A 21,304-nucleotide genomic window follows, 5' to 3' on the forward strand; every position below is an offset into this window, starting at 1 on the left:
AAGTGGCTTTAGTGATCTGAGTCCCTGACCCCAAGCTGATCAGAGGGAAGGCCTGGTGCAGCCAGAGGAGGTGGCTTTGTGGAGGTGGAAATAGACCCTGTATTGTCTTAAGCAAAGGTAGGTCCACATCCCTACCATGGCTGTATTTGCCCCTTGACTTCCCTGTAGCACCTGCTGCCCCTGCTCTAGGGCTGGAAGGGTGGAGAAATGGAAGGGGAGGTAAAGTGTGGGAGTCTCAAGGTTAAGGCTGAGGGAGGTGGAGTACTGTCTGGATCCCACGAGGGACTGCTGGTAGCTCGGCAGTCTCTGGGAAGGGCAGTACTGGCTCCAGCCGCTTCCCCGAGGCTTCTCCATACCTCTGTGAGATCTTGAGAGGAGGGACATATCCCATCACCCTATGATGAGCAGAGGACTGTCAGGTGTGGCCAGCACAGGCCATGAAAGCAAGGCTAGCTCTGACACTCCTGATCTGGTTTCAGTGGCCAAGGAGGTGTGATCCATGTCATGCCAAGCAGACCCAGCAGTCAGAGGTCCCAAGGCCTGAGGCAGCAGGAGGCAGCCCTGAACTCAGCTGCATCCGTGCAGAGAAAAGAGGGAGGGAGGAGGCTTCATTCTTATCTGGGAGGTTCTTCCAGAGGAAAGAACCTCTCTTGCCTGAACTAGAGGAAACTGATCAAAAGAACTCTGAGAGCCACCCCTCAGCTCTTCAGCCGGACCTACTCATGAAAGCTACAGGTGGTTTTCACATTTGACATTGAATTAGTTGTCCTCAAATTTGCGTGATGAATCAAACCTTTATCTCTGGGTTTCTCTTCTCTTTGCCAGGAGAGGGAAGTAGGGGGTTCAGTTAAGTTCAAGAGGATCAATGTCTTGTTGGGGCCAGCGAGTTGTGAACATGTACCCACAGGCCCTGGAGGTTGCCTGCCCTGTGAGATGCATCCCTTGGGCTTCCCCAGCTGAGAGAACAGGAGTACATGGCAGAGATGCTGCTCACCAGATACCCATGACCCTTTTCATCTCCCGACACCCATGCATCTGGGTGAGGTAATGAGGTAAAAGAGAAAGCGATGAAAATCTCTTCCAGGTCAGATCCTGGAAACATCCTGCAGAGTCCTCCAGCCTTCTCTTTCCCTGTCATGGCTATCTTGGAGGCCATGTATTTCTCATGATATAGCTACAAGATGGAGGAGGCCCATCCGACCTACATAGGAGTTTGAGCAAGAAATGAACCTTTATTGTGTTAAGCTATTAACACAAGATGGGGGACATTTGTGACTATTGCATAGACTGTCCTATTTGGACTAATATACCATCAGGGTCCCTACCTTGAGGTGACTGTCAGAGATCTGGACTTTGTCACACATTTCCTGGAAGAGCTTCACACCTCCCTGGTCCAGGAGCACACAAACGAACACCCCACGCTTGTTGGCTGCCTCTAGAATGTCACAGAAGATCTCCACATCCGTGAACACATCCATCAGGATGACCAGTACCTGGGCCAGGGCAGAGGGCTCAGTTACCAGAAAAGTCAGGGCCGGGTGCTAACTAGTTTTAGCCAAACTGCCTGAGTCCCAGTGGGCCTGGGAGACCTGTTCCCATTGGACCAGATGGGGGAGGATGGGGGAGAGTGGGTCTGACTGGGCAGGATTAAAGGAAGGAAAACGAAGGGCCAAAGTGGAGGCCCCTGCCCCCGTCCCGATCCCACCCCTCCAGCCCCACCATGTATCAGTTGGCCCCTATGCCCATTGTGGGACCGGGGAGGGCAGGGGAGGAAGGGAAAAGGCTAGAAAGTGGAGAGCAGAGAACAGGAAGCACCTCAGCAAGTTCCAGAGGGGCATAAAGTTAAGGTTATGGATTCTCTGCCACTTGGAGCTAGAGGGCACACTATGGCCACTAATTTTCAAACGTCATTAAACTGTGGAATCCTCGCCTCACACAAAATCCCATGTGGAGGCCCCATATATAAACGATTAGAACAAGCTTCCCCCTGTGGGATGGAGAAGGGAGTCATGCTCTACCCACAGCTACTGCATCATCTGTCGTAGTAGAAACTAGGGAGGGGAGTCTTAGACATCCAGCAAGCAGGAGAGACATCTGTGTTCCTCCTGCCAAGCATTCTTTCCCCCTTCCTCTGCCAAGAGCATCCCAACTAACTTTAAGGAATTGCCTGTCCTCCACAATTAATGTGGTTTGGGTGGGTCTACTGCCATCTCCTGATTGGACATGGGGAGAGCACATGACCAGGGCTAGACCAATGGGAGCATTGCATCCCCTGCTGGCCACAGAGGTTGGTCCAGAGGTGGTCACGTGATCTAAGTTATTCTAATGAGAGTTAGCCCAGGGCTTTAGCTGGGACTCAAGGGAAAAGGAGGTACTCTTTCTACACGGTTGCTTAGCTGGTAGTTTATAAGCCATGGCTGCTGGCAGCCATTTTGCTACCTCCTGGGGAGAGCCTACCTGACAATGAAGCCAGCCCTGGAGAAAGCAGCCAGGAGGTAGAGACAGAGTCCCAGCAGTGTCATTTGGACATCTGATTCCTGCCTGAGGCCAGTGCTACCCTTGCCTTTTCCACTGTGGATGTCAATTAATGTTTCTCTTCTTTTTCACCTTGTTTGGGTTTACTCTCTGTCACCTAATCATGAGTCCTTTCTAATACCTTAATTGTGATATGTTGACAAGCAGCTCATTAGGCTTATTAAGTCATTAAAAACATTAATTACTGTTGGGCTCGGTGGCTCACACCTGTAGTCCCAGCACTTTGGGAGGCCGAGGCAGGCAGATCATTTGAGGTCTGGAGTTCGAGATCAGCCTGACCAACCTGGTGAAACCCTGTCTCTATTAAAAATAAAAAATAAAAAATAAATGAGCCAGGCTGGTAGCACACACCTGTAGTGCAGCTACTGAGGAGGCTGAGGTAGAAGAATCGCTTGAACCCAGGAGGTGGAGGTTGCAGTGAGCCGAGATTGTGCCACTGCACTCCAGCCTCGGCAACAGACTGAGACTCTATCTCAAAATAAACAAATAAGTAAATAAATAAAAATAAAAAATGTTGATTACAATGATTATGCAGAAGCTGTAAGATAAGGTGAAATGGTTATAGCCTGAAGTTAAACCTGCTGTATAATCTCAACAAATGTGTAACAATGAATTAAGTGAAGAAAGAAAACACCACCAAGTGATAATGTGTCCACTATGATCGCCAGTGAGTGAATGCAGATACCATCAGTGGCAATGGTGGGGATGCAGAGAAATCCGTCATTAGGTGACTTCTTCAGTTTGTGAACATTGTAGAGTATATTCACACAAACCTAGATAATATATATATTTTTATTTATATATTTTTTTCACATGGAAAACCAAATGTCCCAGCACCATTACTGAATACTAATCATTTATTCTATTTCATCTGCAATGTCAATGTCAAGTGCATATCAGGTTTCTGTATAACCTCCATAATTATCCCTCCCTTCCTTCCTCCCTTCCTTCCTTCCTTCCCTCCCTCCCTCCTCCTCCCTCCCTCCCTCCCTCCTTTCTTTCCTTCCTTCCTTCCTTCCTTCCTTCCTTCCTTCTTTCCTTCCTTCCTTCCTTCCCTCCCTCCCTCCCTCCCTCCCTCCTTCCTTCCTTCCCTCCTTCCTTCCTTTCCTTCCTTCCTTCCTTCCTTCCTTCCTTCCCTCCCTCCCTCCCTCCCTCCCTCCCTCCTTCCTTCCTTCCTTCCCTCCCTCCTTCCTTCTTCCTTCCTTCCTTCCTTCCTTCCTTCCTTCCTTCCTTCCTTCCTTCTTTCCTTCTTCCCTCCTTCCTTCCTTCCCTCCTTCCCTCCTTCTGATATACATCTATATCGGTGAGCAGAGGCGTGACTGAATAGAATGAGAGTTTCCAGCTTCAGTTTCCTTAGTGATTTTGGGAGCCCAAGATATTTTTCTTTCACAGGGAATATGGCCATTCTCTTTCTTCAAGATTACCTGTAATAATAATGTCCCACTATCTTTCTAATAATTGCTATATATATCATATATATCTGATGTATATATATCATATATCATATATATACATCATATATATCATATATATGATACATATATATGATATATATATGATACATATATAAGATATATATATGATACATATATATAAGATATATATATATGATACATATATATAAGATATATATATGATACATATATAAGTTATATATATATGATACATATATGTAAGATATATATGATGTATATATATGATATATATACGATATATATGATACATGTATATATATGGAGACGGAGTTTTGCTCTTGTTTCCCAGGCTGGAGTGCAATGGTGCGATCTTGGCTCACTGTAACCTCTGCCTCCTGGATTCAGGCGATTCTCCTGCCTCAGCCTCCTAAGTAGGTGGGATTACAGGCATGTGCCACCATGCCCGGCTAATTTTGTATTTTTAGTAGGAACAGGGTTTCCCCATGTTGGTCAGGCTGGTCTCGAACTCCTGACCTTAGGTAACGCCCTCCTTGGCCTCCCAAAGTGCTGGGATTACAGGTGTGAGCCACCACACCCGGCACAATACAATACATTTTTTTAAACCACCACCATCTGGGAAGTAGCAAGGAAAGACAGATGTCTCGCCGACAGGCCAAACTGATGACTGGTATCCACTTGGAACCAACTTTCTGTGATGTGGATGGATAGCTGGACAGGGGGAGGAATTCTCAGAAATTGCTCACCTTGAGCAGGAAACCGGAAAAGATGTTCTAATAATGAGGCTGTGATCATTAGAACCATGGCCCTGTAATCACACAGTTAATTGTCTTGCACACATTTAACCTTACAGCACTGAAAGCAGCTTAGGCTTTCTGTCTGCTGAAAGATATATGCCTCCTCTTCCAAGGTATTGACAAAAGAAACAATTCCCTCCCTCCCTTCCCAGTTGGTCAGTAAGTACTTCAGTTCTGTGCCAATGTATCATCATTTTCCTGAGATACGCCGGTGAGCTGGTGATTGAACAGAGACAGGGGCAGGTTTGGAAATAACCCAGCATCCTGAATTAAAGGATGCTTGGAAATACAGGCTCACCTGTCTAGGGTTATCTTGTTTGCCTCCTGTTGCGATTGTCCTCCAGCTGGATTAATCCGAAGACAGTTACTGGTTTGGAGCACTATTCTTCCTTAGAAGGTATAGTGGGTTGAAGGCTGGGCATGGTGGTTCACACCTGTAATCCTAGTACATTGGGAGGCCAGGGCTGAGGTATTGCTTAAGGAGTTCAAAACCAGCCTGGGCAACATGGTGAAACCCCCATCTCTACCGAAAATATGAATTCCGGTCCCTTCCTTCTCTGCAAACGCTTACGCAGCCTTTGAGACTCAACTCTGAGAACACCTCTCCTGTGAAGCCTAGGCCCTCCCTTCACTTCCAGGCACCAAGGGTTGCCCAAGCCTGGGACTGCACTGTCTGATTCTTTCTCCTCTCCCTTAAGGAGCAGGCAGTTGGCAGGAAGCTCCCGAGAGGTCCACTCTGCTGTCCTGGGTGTGGGTCTGGCTGGAACATTAGGCTTTGTGGAATAAGAAAAGGGTTTGTTTTTTTTTTTTTTTTTTTTTGAGACAGAGTAGTCTTGCTCTGTTGCCCAGGCTGGAGTGCAGTGGAGCCATCTCAGCTCACTGCAACCTCCACCTCCCAGGTTCAAGCAATTCTCCTGACTCAGTCCCCCAAGTAGCCGGGATTACAGACACCTGCCAGCACACCTGGCTACTTTTTGTATTTTTAGTAGAGTCAGAGTTTCACCATGTTGGCCAGGCTGGTCTCGAACTATTGACCTCAGGTGATCCACCTGCCTCGGCCTCCCAAAGTGCTGAGATTATAGATGAGAGCCACCGCGCCCGGCCTGGAATAAAGGAATTTGAGCCTGAAGGGAAGGAAGGAGAATTCCTGCTTCTTCTAGAGTGGAAACTGCTCCAGGAAGCACCTCTCAGCTGGGGCTCTCAGTTTGTTCCCTTCTGGCTCATCTCAGGATGCTGAGGCTTAGGACAGGGAGAATTCAAATCTATTTCCTCACTCTCTCCTCCTCTTCTCGCCACCTATGTCCACAGACAACCTGGGCTGAGGCTCCAGCTCCCTGGCTGTCTGTGGGAGCTGGCTGTCCCTGGGCCCTCACATATGGGGATGTGTGTATGTGCATTTGTTTATGTGCATGTGTGTGTGTGGCAAGGACATCACAAACCCTGCCTTCCACTCTTGAAAATTATTGGTGATCTCAAAGAGCTTTTATTCATGTGGATTATAGCTATTGATGTTTGCCATATTAGAAACTAAAACAGAATTTTTTGAAATCGTTCTTTACTAATAATAGAATGCCTGTATAACCAATAATTAATAACCAATTCATTACTGTTGGGTGCCTGGCAGACACCCAAATGGGTGAAGCCCTGAGGGTCCCAGGACAACAAGGAATGGTGGGGACTGTAGCAGAGGGGATCCACCCAGCGAAGTAGCTACAGCTCCCCGCTAGCAGACCCCACCTGCTAAGAGGAGCTGGAAGTTCTTACTTTCAGGTGAAATCTTCAGATTTCTTTTTTTTTTAGATGGAGTCATGCTGTTGCCCAGGTTGGAGTGCAGTGGTGCGATCTGGGCTCACTGCAACCTCTGCCCCCAGGGTTCTAGCAATTCTCCTACCCCAGCCTTCTGAGTAGCTGGGATTACAGGCACCCACCACCATGCCTGGCTAATTTTTTTGTATTTGTAGTAGAGATGGGTTTTTACCATGTTGGCCAGGCTGGTCTCGAACTCTTGACCTCAGGTGATCTAACCACCTCAACCTCCCAAAGTGCTGGGATTACAGGCATGAGCCACTGCACCCAGCCAACTCTTCAGATTTTTTTTTTTTTGAGACGGAGTTTCACTCTTGTTACCCAGGCTGGAATGCAATGGTGCGATCTCGGCTCACGGCAACCTCTGCCTCCTGGGTTCAGGCAATTCTCCTGCCTCAGCCTCCTGAGTAGCTGGGATTACAGGCACCGCCACCATGCCCAGCTAATTTTTTGTATTTTTAGTAGAGATGGGCTTTCACCATGTTGACCAGGATGGTCTCGATCTGTTGACCTTGTGATCCACCCGCCTCAGCCTCCCAAAGTGCTGGGATTACAGCCTTGAGCCACCGCGCCCGGCCTCAGATTTTTTAAGTGTTGTTCTAAGTTCATAATGTGCTGTGTTGATCAAAAGGACATCAGTGGGCCTCAGGGTCGTAGAGGTGGATGCGGGAGCCTCAGCGGGTGTGGAGTGGGGAGGAGAGGGCCTCAGCCAGGGGACTGTGTTTTACAAGCCCTAACCTGACTTTCTTCAGGGAACCCCTGTCATCCTTCGAGCAGCTGCGATTGACAATTTCCTCAACAGCTTTGGTCCCCACCCCTCGGGAGAACACTGAACTTCATGTGGAAAGACCAGAACTGGCACACTCAGGAACAGGCCTTGGAACCTGGAGGGACCTTAGTCTGCCATAGGAGCTGAGCCGTAAGAAGTCCAGGGACTTGCCTGAGGGGCTGCACCCAGCACCGGCCCGAGGCAGCGTAGGCACTCCTGGCCGCCTGCCTGGACGCACCCTCCAATTCCGCCCTGCCACAGAAACACAAAACACTGCTCCGAAGCAGCCCAGTCATTCTCAAAGCCGATGCTCCACCTATCACTACCTTTCACTTAATTTTCCAGAACTCTCTCCCTCCCTCCCGCTCCATGCATGTCCTCTTCACCCTTGATGGCTTTTCCTGGAACTTTAAGATTTCACACAGCATTGAATTTGGGAGGGAATTCATTTATGAGATTTCGCCCTTAGCAAAAAACCAATCCAAATATCAGCATGGTCTTTTATGAGTTCTAAATGTAACAAAATAAATAATTTGAATACGAGAGAGGGAGAGAGTGAGACAGAGAGGGTTTTACAGATGATGAAAACCTTCTTTGTGGTCCCTTTTCCCCTGCTCGTCTGCAGCATCAGGAGCGAGGGGTGGGCACCCACGGCTCAGGACATCACTTGAGGCTGGAGGTCCCGGGGCATGGGGAGAAGTGATCCAGCTCTTATGGTGCCTGAAATCCTACCAGCCAAGCTCTGGGCTTGCAGGGTTTTTTCTCTTCTATTTTCCTTTCTTTCTTTTTAAGCATATTGAGAAAGCTTTTTCTCTTCTGAAGACACTTATCAAAGTGCGAATGTTCTGGGGAGAGAGACACCCCCTCTACTGCCTACCCTATCTTCTGCCTGGTCACTGGCTAGATTCAAGAGCCACAAGGTCATTTATGGGCAGACAGGTCTTAGCAGAATCTGAGAGGAAAAGGGGCAAGGGTGAGCCCAGCGGAGGGGCGCTCTTACATTTGGAAGTGCAAACACAGCCTGGGGAATTCAGGAAAGGTTTCCTGGGGAAGAGGCTTTCATGCTGGTCCTGGAGCAGGAGCAGGTGTGGCAAATGAAAAGCAGGAAAGGCAAGCAGGGCCAGGCAGAGAGAACAGGACATCCAAAGACCCAAAGACAAGCTCTGCAGGGCATGTGGAGTAGAGCGGGAGGAGGTGAAAGCCACGCTAAGGAGTTTGCACTTCCCATTATGGGCAACTGGGAACTACTGAAGGCTCTAAGCAGGGAAGGGAGCAAATTAGATTTGTAGTATAGAAAAAGTCGCTCTAGCAGGGCACTGTGGCTCACGCCTGTAATCCCAGCACTTTGGGAAGCTGAGATGGGCAGATCACCTGAGGTCAGGAGTTCAAGACCAGCCTGGCCAACATGGTGAAACCTCATCTCTACTAAAAATACAAAAATCACCCGGGTGTGGTGGCGCACACCTGTAGTCCCAGTTACTCGGGAGGCTGAGACAGGAGAATCGCTTGAACCCGGGAGGCAGATGTTGTGATGAGCCGAGATTACGCCACTGCACTACAACTGGGGCCAGAGAGTAAGACTCTCTCTCTCTCTCTCTCTCTCACACACACACACACACACACACACACACACACACACACACACAAGAAAGAAAAAGCTGCTCTACTGCAGTATAGAGCCTGTGAAGCTGGGGATTAAAATGGAAGCGGGGGGCCAGGCATGAAGCAATTGTGGAAGTTCTGGTGATAGGTGGTGATGATAGGTGGTGATAGGGGGTAATAAAGGGTGATAGGTGGTGATGATAGGTGGTATAGGTGGTGATAGGTGGTATAAGTGGTGATAGGTGGTGATGATAGGCGATGATAGGTGGTGATGATAGGTGGTGATAGGTGGTATAAGTAGTGATAGGTGGTGATGATAGGTGGTATAGGTGGTGATAGGTGGTGATGATAGGTGGTGATAGGTGGTATAGGTGGTGATAGGTGGCGATGATAGGTGGTGATAGGTGGTATAAGTGGTGATAGGTGGTGATGATAGGTGGTGATAGGTGGTATAAGTGGTGATAGGTGGTGATGATAGGTGGTATAGGTGGTGATAGGTGGTGATGATAGGTGGTATAGGTGGTATAGGTGGTGATAGGTGGCGATGATAGGTGGTGATAGGTGGTGATGATAGGTGGTATAGGTGGTGATAGGTGGTGATGATAGGTGGTGATGATAGGTGGTGATAGGTGGTGATAGGTGGTGGTGATAGGGGGTAATAAGGGATGATAGGTGGTGATGATAGGTGGTGATAGGTGGTGATGATAGGTGGTGATAGGTGGTGATAGGTGGTGATGATAGGTGGTGATAGGGGGTAATAAGGGATGATAGGTGGTGATGATAGGTGGTATAGGTGATGATAGGTGGTGACAGGTGGTGATAGGTGGTATAGGTGGTGATAGGTGGTATAGGTGGTGATAGGTGGTATAGGTGGTGATAGGTGGGGATGATAGGCAATGATAGGTGGTGATAAGTCGTGATAGGTGGTGACAGGTGGTGATAGGTGGTGTCAGGTGGTGATAGGTGGTGATAAGTGGTGATAGGTGGTGGTTGCCTGGACCCTGGTTGTGACAGGTGGGATCAGGAGGTCAGTGGTCCAGGGCAAGATTGACATCAGGGCCCGCAGCAATGCCCCTATATCCGAAGCCCCAGTCATCTGGACTCTGTCCCTGGGAGCAACATGCACCCCTCCCTGCTCTATCCGTCACCCATCTTCCCGCTACTTGGCCAGGGAGACAGGGGCTCTGGCATCGGTACCTGGCTGGTCCGGGTGATGCAGCGGCGGACGAGGTCTCTGATGTTGTTGTGCTTGTCGGTCTGGAAGTACACAGTGGCGCTGGATCTTTCCTTCAGGTAGGGCTTCTCGGCCGAGGCCCAGCTGTGCAGTAGGGCCGGCTCGCTGCCCTCCGAGGCCACAGGGAAGTAGGTGCCTGACTGCAGGGAGTTGGAGTCCAGTGCCTTAGGGTCTGGCTCGGCCCCTCCCAGGAGTTCTGGTGGGCAGGGGGGCTCCCTGGCCTGGGCCTGGATGTACTGGGCCTCCACTGAGGACAGGAAGTCCACCTCACCTTCCTGGCTGAGTGCTCGACAGTAGGCTTCAGGACCCCCATCCAAGAGGGCGTCTGTGGCCAGCCGGGCGCTCTCATTGTCACTGAAGTCAGCCCTGGCTGGCCGGACCCACTGGCTCTTGACATCTTCCAGACGCTTCCGGATTTTGCCCAGATGCCTCAACCGGCTCATGCTGCCCGTCCCTGGGTGGTACTGGGGGAAGCTGGCACGTCAGCTCCTGCAGATATGGAAAGCCAGTGGACCGCACCCTGAAGGACAGAGGCTCCTGCACCCCCAGAAGGCTGCCTGCTCCCAGGCCCAGCGTGCCGGGCACCTCTGAGAAGTGACTTCCCGCTGTCCTGAGCAGCGCCTCTCAGAGCTCCTCATCTGCAGCCTTGGGATTGGCTTATCTCTCAGGGCTACCTGCCCTGCCCTCAGGCCGGGAGGGCTGGCTCAGACACGGCCTTGGCACAGTCAGCCATGGGATATTTCCTCTCCTCCCAGCCGCAAGGGGAGGCGAAGGTGAGCCGGCTTTCCTGCTGGGTTTCACAACTCACCCTCGGGCCTTTGTTACCAGTCAGGGAGCCTCCCTGCCAGCTGTAGGATGGGCGCAAAGGAAGCCTGCCTGCCTCGCTCCCCTACTGTGCGCCTCAGTTCCCACGCTGCTTCAAAGACAACAAACGCTGTTTCCCCTGTGGGGGAAAGAGGCCATCCCTGAGATGCCCCACTCCCCCTGTGAGAGGAGGGGAGCTGGACAGGGGCCCGGGAGAGCTGTGAACCAGGCACGCCTCCTTTCCTTGGTCACACCCAAGTGCCCACCCCTCCCTGCCCTATAAAGGAGCTCCTCTTTCTCATCTCCTCTCATATATTTGTCATTGTTTTGTTTGCGGAGACCACAAAGAGGTTCTAGTTCTCAGGCCAATGCTGCTTCCCTGGAAGTGGCTGCTTGGAACACTGTCTGGAGAAGGAGCCGAGTCTGTGTTCGGCCCACAAGCCCAGGGCACCAGTGGGTCTTGGCGCTGGAGCGGGAGGAGCAGCACATGGGTTTGAAATCTATGACCTCCAAGGGGCGTGGCCACGTGTTCTTTCCAGATTAGATTGTGGCCTGACAACGGATGGAATGCCTAGAACCCTGACTCTCTTTTGTTGGGCTCTGCTGGAAACAGGCTCTGAGATTGGGATTTCAGTACAAGTGGTTAATCCCAACATCCCCTTGTACTAGGAGTACAAGGTCATTCCTAGAAGCACAGAGAGAGGAGTGGGGAAGAGAGACGGGAAGGCAAAAAAGCCAGGCCAGGCGAAGTTGATGAGCAGGTCACTGTTGTGGACATCTGGGTTCATGGACATCTGTGGGGACATCAGGGGGTTCCAGACTGTGGGATCCTCTGGGTGACGGTGCCAAATGCATCTCAAGGTTTTTCTGCCCAAAGGGCGAGAAAACTGCCGAGTTTATCTAAAGAGCCCTAGTTATTGTTGGCTGAGGGCTGCTCCCAGGGCCAGTTCACCTAGCACAGCCCTGAAGCCAGAGAAAGCCTTCAGGCAGTGTCAGGTGCTATGGCAGAGAGTGCTGGGGAGTGGTGAGGAGTGGTGAGGAGTGAAGAAATGAAAGCAAGGCCCTGATGCTATCTGCTCAGGGATGACACCAAGAAATCAGGATTGTGTGGTCTTCAAAGAGCCAGGATATGATAAGAACCCGTTGTTTCGCATAGCCATTCTTTGGAGAAAAACAGCTATGAGCACCTGTAACCCTACTGAAGCTGTGGCACTTGTGGCTCAGCTCAGCAGTACCACAGTATTTTTTAAAGTGTGGCATGGCCGAGTGCTGTGGTTCACGCCTGTAATCCCAGCATTTGGGAGGCTGAGGCAGGTGGATCACTTGAGGTCAGGAGTTCGAGACCAGCCTGGCCAACATGGTGAAAAACTGTCTCTACTAAAAATACAAAAAGTAGCTGAGCTTGGTGGTACGTGCCTGTAGTCCCAGCTACTTGAGAGGCTCAGGCAGGAGAATTGCTTGAACTGGGGAGACAGCGGCTGAATCTGGGAGGCAGAGGCTACAGTGAGCCAAGGTGGTACCACTGTACTCCAGCCTGGGCAACAGAGTGAACTCTGTCTCAAAAATGAAATAAAATGAAAGGAATCTCTTCTTTCTCGCTCTCTCTCTTTTTTTTTTTTTTTTTGAGGAATATCGAAGGAATCCAATTCACAATCCTGGGAAATCCTCTTGTTATTCCATTTTTTCTCCTCCCTACAATCCCTGAAGGGTCGAAGAGGGCAAATCCAATGAACCCTCTCTCCCACTGCCTCTTTGGCTCTATGGCCTCTCCCTTCTGCCTTTCGCCAACTCCTGCTTCTGGAGATTGATGTAGCCCTTTTCCCACATCCTCCTCCCATCTTCCCTCCTCTCCCATCTGGTCTGTGTCCTCCTCAGGCCATTCTCTGATTCTGCATCACCAAGTCCTGTCCCCAGTCTATCGAGATAGACCTGGGGTGGGGCAGTGGTCCATGGATTTGCTGGGCTTCACTCCATGGCTCCAAAGCTGTCCATAGAGACTATACTCTCAGTGACCGGTTCCCGAGTTCATTACTAGAGAAGTTTCTCTGAATGTGTAGAGCACTGGGAACCATGAGGAGGAGGTGAGTGTTCTCTCCTGAGCGTGAGGTGGCTTTAGGTATTGCTTCATGGCAATTCCGCAAATGCCATATGCCATTGAAGATGGTTCTTCTCTTCCTCTGGAAGGGGAAGAAGAAGAGGACACAGTCTGAGTGGTTCCCATTTATGTTAATTTTTTGAAAAGTTGTCAGTGGCTGCTCATTGCCTGTTAAACTAAGTACCAAGTCTTGAGCCTACCTGTGACCCTGCACAAAATGGTCCTGTGTGTTCCTTCTACCTGGCTTCTCCCATCCTTGGCCATCGCTGAGTGCTCACTGCATTCTAGCTGTCTATACTGAGGAAGAAATGGATTCTTAGTCCTCATTTCACCAAAGAGGAAACCAAGGCTCGGAGAGGTTGAGTCACTTGCCCAAGATCACACAGCTGGCGAATGGCAGAGCCCATGTACTTTCCACCATTCTAAGGTGCACTGTTTTCTTTCCTATTCCCCTTCCCTTTCTACTCTCAGAGCATTACAAGTCCTCTTATTGGTTGCCGAATATGCATAGGGGAGAATTTTAAAAGTAGGCAGATATTCTGGGGTTCTCCTTTCACCTGGATGTAATTCTCTTTTTTGGATGAATAAATGCTGGAGTGCCTCTCTGAGACTGAGGTGAGCTGAGTATCCCTGACCTGTAGGGTCCATTTTCTCCCTGTCCTCTCACAGAGCCACTCTTTAAAACAAAACAAAACAAGGAATCTGATTGGAGCTTTCCCCTCTAGAGTGCTGCTTCTGTCCCCAGCTCTTGGTCCTTACACAGATCCGGAGATTCTGGTTGACTCCTGTAGACAGTCAGCAAACACACCATACATATTGGTGCCACTCATCCTCCATCTCTGGCAGACATTACTAGTTTATCATAGGATTCTGCCAGTGAGCTGGCAACTATTCTTTTGCCACCCTTTTTTTTTTTAGATGGAGTTTTGCTTTTTCACCCAGGCTGGAGTGTAGTGGCGCAATCTCGGCTCACTGCAACCTCTGCCTCCCGGGTTCAAGCGATTCTCCTGCCTCAGCCTCCTGAGTAGCTGGGACTACAGGCACGTGCCACCACTCCTGGCTATTTTTTTTTTTTTTTTTTCTGTAGAGACGGAGTTTCACCATATTGGCCAGGCTGGTCTCAAACTCTGGACCTTGTGATCCACCCACCTCAGCCTCCCAAAGTGCTGGGATTACAGGAGTGAGCCACCGTGCCCACTCTTTATAGGGATTATCTTAGTCCATTTTATGCTGCTCTAACAGGATGCCACAGACTGGGTAATTTATAATAAACAGAAATTTATTTGACTTATGGTTCTGGAGTCTGGGAAGTCCAAAAGCGTGGTGCCAGCATCTGGTGAGACCTGGACTGTGCATCCCATAGTCCAGGGCAGAAAAAAGAGAAAGAAGGGGCTGAACTCATTTTGACAAACCACTCCCATGATAATGACATCAATCTGACCATGAGGTCAGAATACTCATGGCCTAATCCCTTCTCATTAGGAATCCCTTCCCAACGCTTTTGCACTGGTTTTAAGTTTCCAACACATGAACTTTGGAAGACACATTGAAACCATAGCAGGGATCGAAGAGGAGTCCTCACCTGAAGGAATGCTGAAGGTATTGCAGGCCCTTCAGTTACCAATGGGAAGACCGTAGCCCAGAGAGAGGAAGTGACTGTTTGCAGAGTCATCAAACTGGTTGGTGATTGTCATCATCTTAGTCTCTCATCTCTCCTCTGCAGCCCAGCCCTGTGAAATGTCCTCATTCTTGCTGGCTGTAATAATAAACTTCCCCACCTGAGATTGCACTTCTGAACTAGGAAGTCTGGCCAGCTGTTGAGCTGCACATTTCTACCTTGAGAAATTCTTATCAAGGAGCCCTTGGTAAGAATCCACAGGCACTGTGGATTATGGAGGACTTCGCTTCCCTTCTTCCTTCCTGTGGCAATCTCAAGTGGGGTTGTCTTCTCTGCACGAGGTCATCCAACAATAAGAGAAAGGACGAGAAGCCAGGCTCTTGTTGATAAATGAGTGGCTCCAGGGCTTCCTGAACATTCCATTTACCTAGGACAGTGGCACTCAGCTGGAGGTGATTTTGGACCCCCATTCAGGGGACAGCGGGCAATGTCTGTAGCAGTTTTTGGTTGTCATTCTGGGGCAGGGGGTGGGTTGCTAACTGGCATTAGTGAGGATAAGCCAGGGGTGCTGCTGCCTCTGACAGTGCACTGGAAAGCCCCCCACAGAACAGAGCTGCCTGGCCCAGAACACCCGCAGCACTGAGGCTGAGGAACACCCTCTCAGGTGACGATGTGGGGCTCCCAGTCCCCTGCCATCGTTCAGTCTGTTCCCCCGTCCTTCCCTCTACCATCATAATTTATTCAAATCGTATTTTTTTTTTTTTTTTTGAGACGGAGTCTTGCTCTGTCACCAGGCTGGAGTGCAGTGGCTCGATCTTGGTTCACTGCAACCTCTGGCTCCCGGGTTCAAGTAATTCCCCTGCCTCAGCTTCCTCCGCAACAGCAGTTGGGACTATAGGCGCCTGCCACCACACCCGGCTAATTGTTTGCATTTTAGTAGAGAAAGTTTCACCATGTTGGCCAGGATGGTCTCCACCTTGTGATCCACCCACCTTGGCCTCCCAAAGTGCTGGGATTACAGGCATGAGCCACCACCCCCGGTCAGCTTATTCAAATCTTTCCCGGTGTTCAAGGTCTGTCCTGAATCCGACCTATGTGAGGGAGCTCCCCAAGTGAATTACCAAGCGGCCATAACTGCTCCTCCTCTGGTCTGCAAGGCGCTTGTAGAACATGTCTCAGGCAGTCTTGTCCTGATCACGGGTGTATTGCCCCAACTCCCACTGCTTCGAATTCTTTGATCAGTGCAATGAAAAAAGGCTTACATGAACTTTGGAGTTGGGCACAACTGTGCCCAGACTGTGGCTATGATAGGTGACCTCAGGAGGGTAACATAGAGGACTACACTGAACTTTACCCGGGTAGTAACAGCTAACATTTATGGAGCATGCCCTTTGAGTGCGCGGTGCTATCCTACGTGCTTTTCATGTGCTTTTCACTTCACCCTCAGGACAACCCTGAGTAAGTGCTATTACCATTCCTTTTCATGGGTGAAGGAAATAAGGCACAACGCTAATCTCAAAGGGTGTGAGATCTAAGGGCGCTGCGCTGGGCGATCAGTGGACAAAACTTGTCCAGTTTCTGCTTGGCTCTGCAGCCTAGAGAGTGCCGGGGTTTTTTTCTAAGCTTTCTACATCATTCATATTATACTCTCCATGCAATTTTATATATCTCGCCTTCTTTTTTGCTTAGCATTACTCAGGAGTGTATTTTCCACGTCATTAAAAGTGTACATGTTTCCTCGCTCTTTTTTTTTTTTTCATGCTCTCATCTTTAGTTTATTTCTGGTTAAAAATATAGCAATCCAGTGCAGTGTAGTAAAGAGGTCTGCTCGAAAGGCGGCAGAGAAACAACTCAACAGAAGCAAAGCAAGGCAGAGTCCAGAAGGCGGGCTGTGGCCCCAAGACGGCCGGACGGGGTGCCCCTGCAGCGCCTCCCCAGGCATAGGGCCCCATGTGTGGCCGTGCCCGGACCCCTCAGGCACATCCATGCACATGAGCGCCAAGGCCATGGGGCACTCGGACATCCTGGCAAACCTTGTTCCTTTGTGTGGGTGATGGAGTGACCCTGGCGGGGAAGGCAGAAACATAAGGAACCTGCTTTGGACCGAAACAAGTTATATTGTACATTTTTGGGGAGGTGTTGGATATGCTACAGTTTCTCAGGAAGTCTCAAGCCACTGGGTGGAACCACATTCCTGTCCTGGGACCAGGCCCGCTCTGGTGTAGCACTGAGGCATCTGGAAGGAATATGCATATCTGTTGGGGAAGTTGAGGCAGGCACAGTACAAAGATGTGAAAACCCGTGGAGGTCAGTAACCGAGGGAGAAGGCGTCCTGGAGGGCCCTCACTGCTGGGGACACGGAAGCCCATGCGTCCACCCTGCACGCCAAGTGCACACAGCCAGAGCCCTGGCATGAGGCCGACTCCAGGGCACAGCCCCTTGGCTTCCGGTATTGCAGTGGGCCTGGCTTCCCTGGGGTCTGGTGGGGGAATGGCCGAATGGGGCCCACAGCGAATGGGCAGCAGAAGAAAAGGGCTTTGCTTTAAAACTCGGTGTGGGGAGTCGGCTTCTCATGGAAGGCCGGGGTCAGTGCCGAGAAGAGGGAAGGGCCTGCATCCGTGTCTCAGGGAGGAGGCAGCCGGTCCCTCCGCCCCCTCGTGGTGCAGCACAGATCAGAGAAAGGCCAGGCTACTGCCCACAGCGGTGGGCCACCCTGCCCCACACCTCCCACCCGTACTTGTCACCCATCTGTTCTAGATAGAGGAAGCAGCGAATCCACACACTCATCGACGGGAGCCAGCTGCTCGGGGGGCTGCCCTCCATCCACACCCAAGCTGGGTGTGGATGTGACCACGAGGATGACGTCCATAGTTACCACAGATGTGCTGGGATCCTTCTCTTTCCACATGGAGCAGGAGGGGCTGCGTGCTGGCCTGCTCCTGCCGTGCCACACAGCAGAGTGTTATACAAGCAAAGAATTTTGGCTAAAATCCAAAAGACATTACCCAGAAAAAAAGGCAAACTGTGAGTGATACCCAGTCATGTGGTTCTTCTGTGAGAGGACTTGGAAGTCGCTGGGCTGTCCGAGTTGCGGTCTTTCCCTGCTTGTGGTTTTGCTCTTGATGTCCCCTTTTCCTCCCCTTTTTCTATGTCTGCTACGGCGACAATCTCCTCCCCTCTCTTGTCTTCCTGAACAATTCAGTCCTAAAGCCGTTGGGTGGATCAGAGCAAGGTGGGTGTCAGAGGTGGGGATGGGCTTGGTGGCTCAGAGCATGTGTGGGAGCCCAGAGCAGGTGACGAGGTGCAGAGGGCTGAGGGGTGAGGAATGTCTGCACCGGGCATGAGGGTGTGTCCTCACAAGGGCCAGTGGAAGCCCCGACAGGGCAGGGAGGGCGTCCATGTGGGCAGGGGGCTGCCAGTAAGGGGTGTCAGAGCTCTAGTTGGAGGAGGTGGGGGAAGATGGGAGATTGGTTACATGCAGGAGCCTCGATCAAATAAACAGGTTAATGGTAAGGGAAACCAGGTTTCTTACTGTCAGAGAAAGGGAGAACTGAAATGAACTTATTAGATATGAATTGGAGGTACTGATTTAAACTCACAGCTTTCGATAGAGATAGATAAACTTAGATTTAAAAAATCTTAATATATAATATATATTATAAATGAATAGGATATTTATAAATATAGAAAACAAATTCTGTAAATATATATATTTATTAAAAAAATATATATATATAAACAGGAGAATTGGTATGTTCATATATATTTACAAAAATACATATGAATGATGCTCAGACTGCAATGTGTGTGCCTAGTGCCAGGGCTTCTTGGAGAAATAGCCACTTTCAAGTCTAGGGCAGACAAAGTACAAAGCGATCACAGAGCACTCATGCCAGAAAGCAGGAAAGAACCCAACGAGTGATGAGGACATGTCAAAAGACACAGAAGCCAACTTGAATGGGCTCCCACTCGCTTACCTGGGACAATCTGAGCATGAAAATCATGGTCATAAAGGATTATAATGCATGAAATAAAGTAGGAAACCACCAAACCAGACTATTATAATAAATACATATTTTGAAAGTTTCAGAAGGAATGGGATAGTTAAATAGTTTCAGATAAATTCCCAACAGGGCCTGCTGGCTGTAATCTCTGAATTTTGGGAGGCCAAGGTGGGTGGATTGCTTGAGCTCAGGAGTTCCAGACCAGCCTGAGCAATATGGCAAGACCCCGACTCTTAAAAAAAAAAAAAATCAGTGTGTAGTGCATGCCTGTATCCTCAGCTACTTGGGAGGCTGGGGTGGGAGGATTGCTCGAGCCCAGGAGGTCCAGGTTGCAGTGAGCCATGTTCATACAAGACACTCTGGCCTGGGTGACAGAATGAGACCCTGTCTAAAAAAAATAAAATAGGCTGGGTGTGGTGGCTCATGTCAGTATTCCTAGCACTTCGGGAGGCTGGTGTGGGCAGATCATGAGGTCAGGAGATTGAGACCATCCTGGCCAACATGGTGAAACCCCATGTCTACTAAAAATACAAAAAATTAACTGGGCATGCACCTGTAGTCCCACCTACTCAGGAGGCTGAGGCAGGAGAATCTCCTGAACCCGAGAGGTGGAGATTGCAGTGAGCCGAGATCAAGCCACTGCTCTCCAGCCTGGCGACAAGCTAGACTCCATCTCAAAATAATAATAATAATAAAAATAAAATAAAACAAAAACAAACTCTCCGTAAAATAATAATTACAAAGGGGAACAAGAAACTTTACAACACAGACACTTATCAGACACCACCCTAATCTAGTGATCAAAGTGACCCTCATCAAAAAAGGGACAAATTGAAATCTTGAGCCACCCGAGAGGATGCAACAGGATGACAGCAGCACTTCTGTGATGTTCCTGAGAAAGATACATGACCAGAATCGAATTACAAGGAAATATCAGACAGAGTCGCATGGGAGGACATCCTACAAAGTAACTGCCCTCTCATCTCGGAACTCTCAAAGCCATTGTCTTAGGGAGGTCTGGGGAACTCCATACTGAAGGAGACTAAAGCACTCTGATAACTAAAGGCAACACGCGATTCTGCACTGGATTCTTTTGCTATGAAAGACATATTGGAACAGTTGGCAGAACTTGCGTGGGACCTGAGGATTAAATGGCAGCAATTTAAGCTAGGAGAGGATCCTAGCTTATGGGAAACACACAAAAAACAATAGGGATGATGGCACATTCTGTCAGCAGCTTTCTCTCAATGGTTCAAAAGAAAGGAAATGGCTGGACGCAGTGGCTCATATGTGTAATCCCAACACTTTGAGAGGCTGAGGTGAAAGGACTGCTTGAGCCAGGAGTTCAAGACCAGCCTGGTAATATAGTGAGACTCCTGACTCTACAAATTTTTTTAAAAAAATTAACCAGGTGTAGTGGTGCATGGGCCTGTAGTCTTAGCAACTTGGGAGGCTGAAGTGGCAGGATTGCTTGAGTCATGGAGGGTGAGGCTGTTGAGAGCCATGATGGCACCACCGCCTTCCAGCCTGGATGGCAGAATGAGATCCTGTCTCAAAAAAAAAAAGAGAAGACCCTGTTTCAAGAAGAAGAAGAAACAGAAGTAAGAGGAGGAGGAGAAAGGAAATACTTTGCAGTGGTTTTGCACTGTTTCAATAAGCTTTTGATTTAAAAAATGTTTTTTAGGTCATCCCATGAGAAGGAAACAATCAGAAAAATCCGGAACATGGGACGATCTACAAGACAACAGCTTGGGTGGGGAGAGGGCAGCAGCAGGTACGGATAGTCCTGTCACATACAGTCGTCATCCTGGCGCAGCCCGGGAATGTTTCCCTAGATAAGGAAACTGAGGCACAGGGCGGTTAAGTAAAGTTCTTAAGAGCCCCATGGCAGAGCCTGGATTCTGTTTGTCTGTGATTGCTGGTTGAAGCGGGAATCTCCTTTACGCTGTGAGCAATTTGGGGTGGGGATGGGGTCAGGTATGACTTCACTTCTTGGAACTCCGAGTGCCTATCCCAGTTTGGGGCTGGCATGTCGAAGGCACCGAATCAGTGCTCGTTTGGTGAATAGACGGCAAACAGCTCCTGAGTCACAGGCCAGCTCACTCGGATAGAATGCACACAAATAGGATTTCAGAGCTTGTCCACGGGGCAGGAGTCAGGTCAGGGACACAGGGACCTGGAGGAACAGGGTGGCTGTTTGACCTCCAGGGGCAGCTACCACCCTCTCCCTGCCACTTCCCCATCAAGGCTTACAGCCGCATGAAAATCATACAGTCTCTTTACCCAATGACCCGAGAAGTGCAATCAAGTTGAAAATTAGTTGGCATAATTAATTAGACGGGTAAATAGCTCCCTGTCAACACCAATCAATCCTTTCTGCCTAAAATCAGCTCAGCAAAGCTAGGCCAAGGATCCCCTGCAGCACTGGCCTCTGCTGGCGGGCAAGGGCAGTGGGTGGCAGCTGAAACAGGCCAGGGTGTCCAGCAGGCACCCTAGACCCCACTCCCCCATCCACAGGTTCTTTACAGTTGCTTTTTATTTATTTATTTTTGAGACAGAGTCTTGCACTGTTGCCCAGGCTGGAGTACCCACGATCTCAGCTCACTG

The 21,304-nt window shown here is 49.6% G+C and overlaps 1 protein-coding gene and 1 non-coding gene across 3 annotated transcripts in view; one reads left to right on the forward strand and one right to left on the reverse strand.

Moving 5' to 3' along the window:
- FAM83A (family with sequence similarity 83 member A) overlaps positions 1 to 10,772 on the reverse strand; it is a 28,723-nt gene extending 17,951 nt beyond the window's left edge. The window contains exons 1-2 of one of the 2 annotated variants that reach the window (XM_054246773.2): positions 10,140 to 10,772; positions 1,326 to 1,493 (exon numbers count right to left, since the gene is read on the reverse strand). In XM_054246773.2, coding sequence (XP_054102748.2) covers positions 1,326 to 1,493; positions 10,140 to 10,619 — 648 coding nt within the window. In that variant the 5' untranslated portion in view covers positions 10,620 to 10,772. The remainder of the gene's footprint in view (positions 1 to 1,325; positions 1,494 to 10,139) is intronic. The other variant, XM_054246774.2, reaches the window with a different exon arrangement.
- Positions 10,773 to 12,973: 2,201 nt separating this feature from the next.
- LOC118148742 (small nucleolar RNA U3) lies at positions 12,974 to 13,195 on the forward strand. Its single transcript, XR_004735648.3, has one exon. It is a non-coding gene; the product is annotated as a small nucleolar RNA U3 (small nucleolar RNA).
- Positions 13,196 to 21,304: the final 8,109 nt, after the last annotated feature.

This window comes from Callithrix jacchus, chromosome 16 (assembly GCF_049354715.1).
Source record: "Callithrix jacchus isolate 240 chromosome 16, calJac240_pri, whole genome shotgun sequence".
NCBI classification, from domain to species: Eukaryota; Metazoa; Chordata; class Mammalia; order Primates; family Cebidae; genus Callithrix; species Callithrix jacchus.